Below are 12,388 nucleotides of genomic sequence, written 5' to 3'. Positions count from 1 at the left end.
CTCCTAGAAGTAGGTTCATAGCAGCAATATCCCATTTGGATTTGTGCATAACCAAGAAAAATACATTTTGATGCCTTAGGATCAAATTTGGAACGATGAGGGCCAAGAATTTGAACAAAGCAAGTACAACCAAAGTTTTTAGGGGAACGATAAACAATTCTTTATCAGGATATAAACGGGTAAAGGGAGATTTCATGTCAAGAACCTGTGAAAGTATCCGATTAATGAGATACACTGCTGTACGAATAGCATCCCCCAGAAACGTATAGGCACATTGGAGTTAAACATAATGCTTCTAGCCACCTCCAATATGTGCCTATTCTTTCTCTCAGCAATCCCATTTTGCTGTGGTGTATGAGGGCAAGTACTCTGATGGATAATCTCATGGTCAAGGAGATAGGAGGCTAATGGTTTTGCAAAGTATTCTTTCGCATTATCAGATCTAATGATTTTGACCCCAAACTGGGTTAAAATCATCTGGTGAAACATCTATATTAATGTTGGAACCTCATCTCAAGAATGCATAAGGTAAACCTAAGAAAAATGGGTATAATCATCAACAAACAGCAAGAAATATCTGTATCCCCCCATAGCAGTGATATGATAAGGTCCCCAGACATTGGTATGCAAAATGTCAAAAGGAATACTACTTTTGTTACTCAATGAATAGGTTGTTCTACAATGCTTTGCAAGCTCACAACTTTCATATTTTAAATTGGACATCTGAACAGACTCAAACAAACTGGGAAACAAACTCTTCAAAACCCGAAAAGATAAATGACCCAACCGATTATACCAAAGCATAACCTGACTAATAGATTGAGAAACAAAAGACCTCCTAGCTTCACTATCTTCCCAATGAGAGCTCCCTCCAAGTAGATAGATTCCATTCGTCTCACAGTCAATCCCAATCACCTTCATTGTCTCCAAATCCTGAAAAACACATCGATCAGGGAAAAAGTTCACTGAACAATTTTGTTTTTTTGTATTGCTACTAACTGAAAGCAAGTTAATACTAAGTTTAGGAACATGCAAAACTGAAGATAAGGAAATGGCACTAGACAACTTGATGTCTCCCTTGTCAGAAATAAGAACAAGAGAGCCATCGACAATGGACGCTTTGTCTTTTCCAGAAGATAAATGATAGGTAGTAAACAATGATGGCAAGCCAGTCATATGGTCAGATGCTCTTGAATCTATTACCCAGTAATGTTCTGTATTACCTGGCGCTGAAGCATGGTAAGATGAGGCCTGATTACCTGAATGAGCAAAAGATGAGGTTGGAGGAGCTGAATTATTAACTTCATTTTCTAGCTGAGTTAGAGCAGCTCGAACTGCAGCTAGGGTGTCTAGAGGAGTGCCTCTAGTGCTTGATGAGGTTGTACTATTAGTGTTGACAACCATATTAGCATTCTCCTTCTTGTTTCTGAGTTTTGCTGGAACTAGATGAGGATGTAGCTTCCAACAAGTGTCCTTAGTATGTTTAGGTTTCTTGTAGTGTTCACATACTAGGTCCTTCTTAGCTTCCTTCTTCACATCCTTCTCTTTATCACCCCTAGACTTTGGTCTAACTACTGCCAAGGCTGATTCGAAGGGCTGTTGTTGCAACATAACCTTTCTCCTAGTTTCTTCACTATGCATTAGGGAATAGGCTTGTGATAGAGACACTATCTCTTGTCAACAATTGCTGTCTCACAATATCATATTCAGAATTCAAATCAGCTAGGAACTCAAACACTTTATTAGTTCCAACTTGCTTTCTGTAAGTCTATACATCTTTTTGACTCTCCCACTCAATTGTTTCAAGATGGTCAATTTCAGGCCACAGGGATTTCAAGGTTGAAAAATAAACGGAGACCTGTTTCTCTCCTTGCTTGAGATTTTTAACCTCAAAATTTCAGCTCATAAGCCCTAGCAACGTTAAGGGGCTGAGAGTAGGTTTCCTTCATAACATCCCATATTTCCTTAGCTGTTTTGGCCCACAAGTAGTTTCGGCTGATATCTGGCTGTATAGAGTTGCACAGCCATGTCATCACCAAATAATTCTCCTGAACCCACTTAGCATAAGTAGGGTCCTCCTTAGTTGGTTCCTTCACATCCCCCAACAAAAAAATTCAGTTTTCCTCTACCCCCAATGTCCATCATGGCTGATTGGGCCCATTCTAAGTAGTTTGGTCCATCAAACTTAACAATTGTAATCTGAAAAGTGTCCTCAGTCATATTACCTGAACCACTAGTCCCAAAAATACCTTCCCCTTGGTTCTTAAACTCCGTTCCAGGTTAGGAGTTGATTAAAAAAAGGCTTTTAAATCACTGTAATAAGAAAACTGTACCCAAAAACTGATAACAACTGACCTAGGATGATGATTTAGGTTCTGCGGTTACCCAAAAATAAATAACAGCTCTTCTGGACCTTCCAAAGAGCAAGAAAGAACCAATTACTGCCCCAAAATTAATTTCAGACCTGGATTTTAGGTTTTCCTCTCAAAAACTCTAAAAACAGGTGAAAAAAAGAGATTTTTTCCAGCCGCACCTCTCTGAATAAACAAAGATGGCCTTTTGAATATCAATCTCAAAGAAAAAAGCTTACTTTATGAAGTGCAGAATGCCAACTTGTCTCTTACTGCTGCTGGCCTCAAGAAAAGAAGGAACTTGCCTAGAGAAAACTGATTGCTACCTTCAATCTTCAATCTTGATCAATCAACTGCTGTTGGCACCTTCAATCTTGATCAAAGAACTAGAAAAAATCTGACCGGCACCTCCAATCTTGATCAAAGAACTAATCTTGGTCACTTAATTCTTCTCTGATTCTTCCTGATTACAAGGAGCACTTTCCAATCCTTGGACAGCTGCTAAAGACTTCTTATAACCTCCAAGAATCAGCTGAAGGAAAGACCTTTCTAAACTTCCAGCCCTAATAATTCTCATGTGGTCGGATGAATTAAATCCACATGAGAAGCCCTAGATCGAGTGCTCTGATACCAAGTAGTTGAACAACACTATAATCTATTTTAAATATTGTTGAGAAAAGACAAACAAAGATAGAAGAGAAGGAGAGAAGAGAAGAGAAGGAGAGGAGAAGAAGAAATCGAAGATTGGGTTCAGATAAGAAAGTGAGAAAGCTAGCAATTGCCGCCCCTCTACTTATATTCATATCCAAATAAATGTAAAAGGGCTGAATTACCCTTTTACATGGCAAAAATAGAAAAAACAAATTAATAATATAAGTCTGAAATAACTACTAACTAACAAACTGAAATAACTAACATAACTACTAACTGTACGAACACAGTGGGGACCACATCAGTTTTCTCTACATCTTCCTTGGGGTCAAAACTAGTAAAGTGGTCCCAAGTAGTACCAGCAACCTGAGTATCTTGGGTTGCCACATTGCTGCATTATGTGCTGTATTCGGCTTCTTTTGACCTTGCACTTTACCTTGTTCTTGGTTCTTCATTGCCCACTTGGGCTTCCCATGAATTTCCCAACATGTGTCACGTGTATGTTGCGAGCACTGACGGTGGGTACAAAACAACTTGTCTTTATCATAAGCCTTCTTGAAGTCACTTTTCTTCCCCATATTGTTATTACCCATTGTAGCCAATGCTACCTGTTGCTCCCCTTCAGTTGTAACCATCACACTCCGCCTACTTTCTTCAGATTGAACAAGGGCATATACCTCTTGAACCGATAACAACTCTTTGCTTCCTAAGATCTGAACTCTTAAGGGTTCATAGGCAGGGTTCAGTCCCAACAAGAAAGCAAACACCTGTTGCTAAAAAACTAGCTTCCTATAGGCCTTGCATCATCATCATGTTTCCACTCTATAGCCTGATAATGATCCAATTCTTTCCAGACGGAAGTAAGGGATGACTAATAGGCAGACAAACTACGATTTCTCTATTTACAGGTTGAGGATTCAACTTGCAACTGGTAAATCTTGGCATAATGCCTTTACTCAGAATAGGTGGTTTTGGCCTGTTCCCAAATCTCACTAGCGGTGTCTACCCACATAAAATTCTTCTTCACATCAGGTTCCATGGGTGCAAGGAGCCAAGACATCACCATACTGTTTTCTTGGTCCCACCTATCATGTTCAGATGTCACACAATTGGGTTCTTTCACTCTGCCTCTGCCATTTATGTAACTAGATTTTCCCCTTAATGTTACATAAAGTTTCACACTTTTAGCTCACTCCAGGTAGTTCAGGCCATTTAAAGGGGTAATTGGCATGAGAAACATCATGTTTTCACCCCCTATACCATCTGTACTACAAGTTGGAGTAACTCCAGATGATGCTGAATCATAGTTTGCAATTGAGAAAAAAGGGTCACAAATATACCAAACCAGATCCCACAGAAACAGAATGCTAAACTCCGAAGAATTTTCACTTCCGGAATGAGAAAGATACTGCTGAAATCAATTCAGCAATAGTTCGGCCCTTAGAATAGCCTAGTAATCAGTCCAGCAACTAGTCTACTAACAGGCTACTGAAAACAGTCTACTAACAGCAATAGTTTGGCCAGAAACAGTCATTAAAAGAAGAGCTTACTAACAGTTCGACAACAGGCTGATAAAAAAAAAAAAACAGTTCGACAACAGCACATGATTAAAAAAAAATATACCCCTATCTAGCGCTTGTATGAAGGTGTAAACCTCAAAACCAAAGCCTTCACAGCCCTTAACAGCATAAACCACAGAGAAAACAGGGGACACATACCCCTGTCCAACACCTGTACGAAGGTGCAAACCTAGGAAAATATTTTTCACAGCATCGAACTAAGAGAGGAGAGTCATTCCAGCATTGCCCCTCTTCTGTTAGGGTTTCCTTGGTGTTACGACCAAGGAAGAACCCAAAGAACAACAGCCGCAAGAACTCTAAACAGTCCGATTAGAATTCTTGGTCTTCCACGTCCAAGAGATCAAGAGAACAAAAAATGACTAAGATTCAGATGAGAGAAAAATAATTTTCGAACCCAGAATTATTGCTCTGATACCATGTGTTCCTTTGTGTGTGTGTGAGAGAGAGAGAGAGAGAGAACGGAGAGGAGAAGGGAAGAGAGAGAGAGAGAGAACGGAGAGGAGAAGGGAAGAGAGAGAGAGAGAGAGAGGTCTGATAGAGACTCAAAAATTAAGGGCTGGCGGCTACTAGCTAATTATTTATATTCACTTAAAATAATAAGATTTGAAGTTACTAGAATGCCCCTGGCAGCAATTCCTAATAATAAACAACTAACAAGAAAAAAAGAAAACTAGCTGACAGCACCTAGGTAGACTAGGCTGACAGCATACTAACAACATTCTGACAGAGAATCAATAAATAAGATTCACAACAGTAATAAATGGGCAGGTTAGCTAAAGTAGACCTAATTAGGGTGATTCTTCCTCCAAGAGATAAATTTGTTAATATATATAAATGGATAGGTTAGCTAAGGCAACCAACTGTTTTTGGCATTATTGTGACTCTTGATCTGGGGCATATATATATGTATGTATGTATGTATATATATATATATATGTATGTATGTATGTATGTATGTATATATATATATATATTTGTTAATTCTTGGTCATTTATATTTTTCTCTTGTATCTTTGGGTGATTGGATAACCACTATGCTGTAACTTTTGTTTTCACATATTAATACAATTAATAAGATTTTCTTGCTGATCAAAGAAAAAAAAAAAGAAAAGATCAAGTAGTCTAGTGGTAGGAGGGTTAATGAAAGGACTTTAGGTAGTAGAAATCAAGGGATGAGTTGTAGAGAAAAAAAAGTTAGGATTGTTTTGATTGTCTTCACAGGCTTACTAGAAAGAAAGTTAAGAAATATATAAAAAGAGAACTTGAAAATCCACTTACTTGTAACCAACTGATGGTGGCTCAATTGGTAAATTCTTTTGTTTCTTTTAGCAGAGGCTTGGGATCAAATCCTGCTGTCATCAGGGTTGGGGGGTAGTGGGTATGGGGTATGGGCTACCCTTGTTTTGTAGCCTATGGAGTGGTGAAAGACTTTTTCCCAGTTTGCAGAGGGCTAAGGCAAGGTGACCCTCTCTCTCTGCTCCTTTTTACTTTAGTGGCGGATGCCTTTAGTAGAATCCTCTCTAAGGCAGATAGGGAAGACAAGTTTAGGGGGTGGAGAGTGGGTAGAGATAATGTTCCAATTACTCATCTCCAGTTTGTAGATGATATCATAATTTTCTTTGGGGCGGGGACATTAGGAGAGTGAGGAAATTGAAAGTCCTGATTAAGAAGTTTGAAAAAGTTTCCAATCTGAAAATAAACCTAAATAAGAGCTGCATAGCAGGGGTTGATATGGAGGAAAATGGCCTGAGCTTGATAGCAAATTGCTTAGAGTGTCATATCACCCCTTGGCCTTTGAACTATCTAGGACTACCTCTAGGTGCAAACCTGAAGGAATGCAGTTTTTGGAACCCAGTTGTATAAATAAGTAAGAAGAGGCTGGCTGGTTGGAAGAGAAATTATATATCTTTGGGAGGTACAATTACTCTAATAAGATCTACATTGGCTAACCTACCCATCTATTTCCTCTCTATTTTTAGGATCCCACCAAGGGAGGAAAAGAAACTGTAAAAAATCATGAGAGACTTTCTTTAGGAGCCGGGAGAGGTCAGGAAAGATCACTTAGTAAGTTGGGAGGTGGTGTGTAGAAGCAAGGAAGAGGGTAGATTAGGTATTGGGAATGTAAGAAAGAAGAATACAACACTCCTAGGGAAATGGTTATGGCGATGGCCTTTAGAGAGGGAAAATTTGTGGGTTGAGATAGTGGCTAGCATACATGGCAAATTGGAGAATGGCTGGGATGCTGGTGTATCACGAAGGGCTACCTTAGCAGCACCTTAGAAGGTGATCCATAGCCTCCTCCCTCAATTCTGCAGGTATATCAGGTGGGATATTCCAATGGAGATTAAAATGCTGTTTGATCCATTAACCTTTGGGTTGCCGAAGAGAGGGGGAAGAATAATGTGGAGATGCACTAGAGCAGCTGTTGTCTGGACATAATGGGTAGAAAGAAATGCAAGAATCTTCCAAGAGAAAGAAAGAAGTAAACAACAAATTATGGATTGTGTTATGACCAGGGTTGTACATTGGTTGCAAACATTGGACCTATTCAAATATTTCTCCTTTGATGATATCTGGAGGAATTGGAGCTTCATAGCCTTTAGTGCAGTACAAAAAATTATAGCAAGGTCTATTTGGAATCCTCCCATTGAAGATTGGCTGAAACTAAACTTTGATGGGAGTAGCCAAGGCAACCCAGGTCCATCTGGCATAGGAGGAGCTGTAAGAGACTAGGAAATTTAAAAGCCATCTTTTCAAGACCAATGGGACATGGAGACTCTTTAAAGGCAGAACTATATGCAGCCCTACAAGGCATTCAGTTTGCAAAAGATTTAGGAATGGAGAAATTGATGATAGAAGGGGACTCCAAGGTGGAGGTGGGTTGGCTAAAGTACCCAGATTCAGTGATTTGGTGTTACAGAAATGAAATGAAGAAGTTCAAATGGCTCACATAATAGTCAATTTTAACTATACATTGGGTGGGAAGGGATGCCAATACATTGGCTGATTCTCTAGCTAAGCAATGGGTAACTAGGGATCAGATGTACTGGGACCATTTGTAAATCTGCTATATATTTTTGTTAAAGAGTGAGGCTGCACCTTGCACCTCACACTGGGATGCTTGTAACAGATGTAATCCTTTGATTCCAATGGAATTTAACGAAGGTTATTTGTCAAAAAATTGATATTAATACACTTATCCAAGTCTTAAACTATATTTCTTGAGGCTGTGTAGTTGTAAGAATAAGGAAAGTAGAGAAAGAAAAGAGAAGAGAAAAAAACAGGGTATACTCAATGAGGGCCATAAAATCACTCAGGATTTGGGGATCACACACCAAATACATCAACACGAGAATAGTCAAAATTTCTTTGGCCTCAAAGGACACAGTACAAGCGTATGTATTGACATGGATCAAGAGATATGTACATGAGCAAATAACTTTTTCAGCTGCTTGACAGCTACTTATTGCCTCCTTCACTCGCCAATTTCTTTTCATCTGCTTGCCATCTACTTAAAAGTACATCTTTAGGTTATTATCTCCTTCTCATCTACTAGTCTTTTTTTTTTTTATATTGTTAAAGTATATCATGGTTGCTTAGGCATGTTGACATATAATCCACCTATCACCTACTTGGAACTTTAGAATCATTACTTTTTCCGGGAAAGTCTTAGGATGTCTTTACTTCACGACCACAGAAGACCAAAAAGTGACCAAACCTAGATTCTAACATAGCTAAGAATAGTGTTGTATCTGCATCTAAACAACCATTGACAAAAAATGCTTAATATCCTCGGGCTTGAATAAACATACAATATATAAGGTTACCAAAATACTTGGCTGTCCTCCAAAAAATATAAAATCCATAAAAAATCAGAAACCCCCATAGCTGACCATCTGGTTCTCCATCATTGATATCTCTCACAAAAGAAAAAAAAAAAAAAGAAACAGTTGAAGTTTACATTTAAAGATAACAAAAAAATGGGGCTGAAAGGAGCAGGTCTGTTTTCCAGAATGCAGGCAAAATATTTGATGGCTGAAACCTTGCAAGCTCAGTTAGAATGGTAATGGATTCTGAAATGTACAAGTTATTTGTTTATCTGACCATTGTGTGGCCTTTATTAGATGGGGAAATCAAGAATTGCTTGAGTCTTAATTGATTGCAGGAGGCAAAGGTGGATCCAAGAAAGGGGAATGAATGATGATGAAAGAACCTGTTCCTAGAGTCTGTTCACTGTGTGTTTCTTTTAGAATATATCTTTGTGGGTCCAACAAATACTTCAATGTGAAAAAAAAATTATAACTGTTCTACATCCTGCTACCTTAGAGTCAGAGGCCACAGTACTCACATTTCATAGGTTGTTTTCTTGATGGATAGACAGCCATTTTTCTCTGTGAAATCTGCGTGGATACAGGTGGTGTGGTTCCTCCAGAGATAATCTGGAAGTTTAGGCTGTGTTTGGCATGCTTTCTGAGAAGTAATCCAGATAAATCCTGTGATTCTAAGAATCTTTTTAAGTTAAGATGTATGTGAGTTGATGGAACTAATTCTTGTTTTGGGCTCAAAATCCACTTTAAGAATTGATTATTTGGAGCTAGAAAATTTAACTTCAAAAAAGAATCATTTTTAGCTCAAAACTCATTCTTCAGATAGTGATCCTTTGGAGCATAATTTTAATCAGACAGAGATTTAGTAGTAACTGGATAGGTTGACAAGGTTTAGTTTGATTTTTTTATTTTATTTTATTTTATTTTTCTTTGGGAGTTTTGCTCTGAGTGGCCATGTCTTCAATCTGCTCAGAGGTGTTGACAGAGGTTTAGTTGTTTCATTGTTAAGGATCTTGGGCTTGTTTAAAATCAATAGTTCAGCCATTTCCTACATACAAGTTCCAACCTCTAATCAATTAACAGCTCTTTGTGGAACAAGTCCAATTCGCCATCTCTTCAATCTGCTTTGGGATGGTGTTGATGGAAATTGAGTTGTTTCATCACTAATAATCCTGGGTTTGTTTAAGATAAATAATTTAACCATTTCCTAATATGACTTTCAACCTACATGACTTGAAAGACCCTTGATGGAATGAGTCCAACTAAGTCCTGTTGATTGTTACATGATACACATTAATCCTTAAATATTTACATCTTTTCATGCCTATATTTGCAGGGAAAGGGCATATTTGTGATGTCCAACCAATCTTGAGAGCTAGGGTGCCTATTATTAAATTCAAAGATCTTGGAACTGGAATTGAGTGCGATATTTCGATTGAAAATAAAGATGGCATTGCTAAATCAATGTTTATCCACACGATTTCAGCAATTGATGAAAGGTTTCAGAAACTAAGTTTTTTGGTAAGAATCTTTCTTTCATTATTCTTTAATTCCACTTAGTAGATTCCCTAGGTATGCCATCTGCATTCATCCACTGGAACTTGCAAGGGAAGTTTGGGCAACTTCCTCTTCCTTTCAAAATGTTTTCCCCTGATAGACATTGCCAACCTGTGAATTGCATTCCCAAGGAGTTATGGTCCTTGAAGAGTTCTATTCAGTTTCAAATATAAATTAATAGAAGTTCAATTGCCTATCTCCTTTCACCTGATCCGCATTGATGTATCATGGTATGTCCTTTTCCCTGATGGCAGTGCAGTTGGCATGACACCTATGCACATATCCATATCTTCCAGTAGCAGATCCGACATTAATAGATTCATGATAAAAATGAATATGCACTTTTTTTTGTTTAGCCATTTGGAACTAGTGACTTTGTTTTCAGTAAACATTTTTCCCCTCATCTTTGGACATGGCCCAATGGTGCTTACCTCTGATCTTCTCGAACAAAGATCACAACTTGTTGAAGTGGCAATATAGATGGCAACTGGGTTTGGGATTGGGGAATCTCTAGGTTATTGTCAAAAGAGGTGCCCATGCCATGTTATTTCAGAAGGGAAATAGTCCACATGATATTTATTTATCCACATTCCCATTCCTTTAGAGGTAAGCTAACTACCTGCTGGTGGGGGGGGGGATGTCTTGATATGCACCAATACTCCCCTTATTTCTCCAGTTAAGAGGAAAATGGCACAGGAATGTTTTGTTCCGGAAAGTTGCTGGGAGACTATTTAGAGATTAAGTCAGCAAGTTGTATTTTTTCTTTATATGATATTCCAATGTCATTTGGTACAGTTATTGCTGTAGCATCTAGTGGGCATGAAATTTACCCATCATATCGGCCCCATTGCAGATGAAAGCTTGGGCAAAAAGACATGGCATTAACAGCTCCAGAGATCATACTTTGAACTCCTTATCTATAGTACTGTTTGTTGCTTTTCATTTGCAGGTATGTTAAGTTAGATGTATTTCTAGTATCTTGCATGATTCCTGATGGCAAATATATTATTTTTATTCAGTAATAAAATCTTGCTATACCTCTTGAAAAAATATTTTACTTTTTTTTTTCTTTTTTTGATAGGTAACAAGTGATTTGACTAAAAATAGAAATGGAAATTACAAGATCCTTACAAATAGGATCAATCCAACTATCTTTTCATGCAAAAATATGAGGGGTGATAATTTCCCTACCTTCCTCTTCCTTCTTTTATGCTCTTCACACCAATCTTCTCTTTTCTCTTCCTGCTTGATTCTTTAGTGCTAGAAATCCTATTTGCCAATAAAATAGCATTATCCCCTTCTCCTTGTAGGAGAGGGGTTTATATAGAGGAGGGAGGTGGTTAAGTAACTCCCCAATAGACCTGTTCATGGGCCGGGCCAGGCTGGGCTCGGGCCGGGCTTTCACTCTGTATTAAGAGATCTTTTTTTAAGGCCCGAGCACGAGCCCGGCCCGACTAAAAAGCCCAAAGCCCGGGCCTGGCCCCGAGCCCAAAATTTAGCCTATATTGTTACTATTACTATTGCTGAAGCGACTGAAGAGAGAGAGAGAGAGAGAGAGAGAGAGAGAGATTATAAAGAAAAGAATAAAATATATATATATATTAAATTATAAATATATTTTAATAAATATTATATTATTTATATATTTTATATAATATATAAAATACATATTATATATTTTATAAAATATATAATGCTGAGTCGGGCTGGGCCGGGCTCGGGCCGGGCTTTTTTGACAAATCCCGAGCCCGGCCTGAAACACAGTCGGGCTTACTGTGTTAGGCCCGAGGTCAGGCCCGCGGGCCTAATTACATGACCAAGACTGACTGGGGTGTGGGCTGGGCCAGGCCGGGCCATCGGGCTACTTGGCCCATGAACAGGTCTACTCCCCAATCCTCTCTTCCTTAGGGTGCCAAGTGTCACCCACTTAAAATGGGTTAAGGAAGGAGATGAAAACTCTTCCTTCCTAGGGTGACATGGCCCCCCCTCCCCAAGATAGGGTGGCATGTGTCACCCCACTTAAAGTGGTTAGAGGAGGGAAAATAACTCTCTCCCCTAGGGTGACATGTGTCCCCCCAATTCAAATGGCTAAAGGAGGGAAAACAGCCTTTTGTTTTTTTTTTTTTTTTTATAGAAAAAGATCCCTCTTATTAGGATAAGAGAAGTGGCATCCGCTTTATAAATATGTGGGACACATCATAAGATTGTTAATTAACATAAATTTAATTTTTTTTAGGGCCTATTGTTCACTAAACTATACTACAAGCCCCTTTCTTTCCTAAATTGTTTCAGCCCACCCATAGGACTGATTGGCTTAAAGGTCTGATTGGAAAGAAAGCCCCTTCTCTCTCTCTCTCTCTCTCTCTCTGGGAGTAGCTTAATAACATGCTCCAAATCCAGCAAAATTAAGGACTTAACAGCC

The 12,388-nt window shown here is 38.6% G+C and overlaps 1 protein-coding gene across 19 annotated transcripts in view; it reads left to right on the top strand.

Moving 5' to 3' along the window:
* LOC148846561 (protein HESO1-like) overlaps nucleotides 1–12,388 on the top strand; it is a 63,931-nt gene that overhangs the window by 27,332 nt on the left and 24,211 nt on the right. For all 19 annotated transcript variants that reach the window (XM_088952762.1, XM_088952751.1, XM_088952759.1 and 16 more), the window contains 2 exons: nucleotides 9,746–9,930; nucleotides 10,820–10,915. In XM_088952762.1, the coding sequence (XP_088808888.1) occupies nucleotides 9,746–9,930; nucleotides 10,820–10,915 (281 nt within the window). The remainder of the gene's footprint in view (nucleotides 1–9,745; nucleotides 9,931–10,819; nucleotides 10,916–12,388) is intronic.

The sequence above is a fragment of the Nelumbo lutea genome, chromosome 7 (assembly GCF_056320005.1).
Source record: "Nelumbo lutea isolate HS-2025 chromosome 7, American lotus-T2T, whole genome shotgun sequence".
NCBI lineage: Eukaryota > Viridiplantae > Streptophyta > Magnoliopsida > Proteales > Nelumbonaceae > Nelumbo > Nelumbo lutea.
Note: the sequence above shows the minus strand (reverse complement) of the source record. Positions and strands in the feature narration are given on the sequence as shown.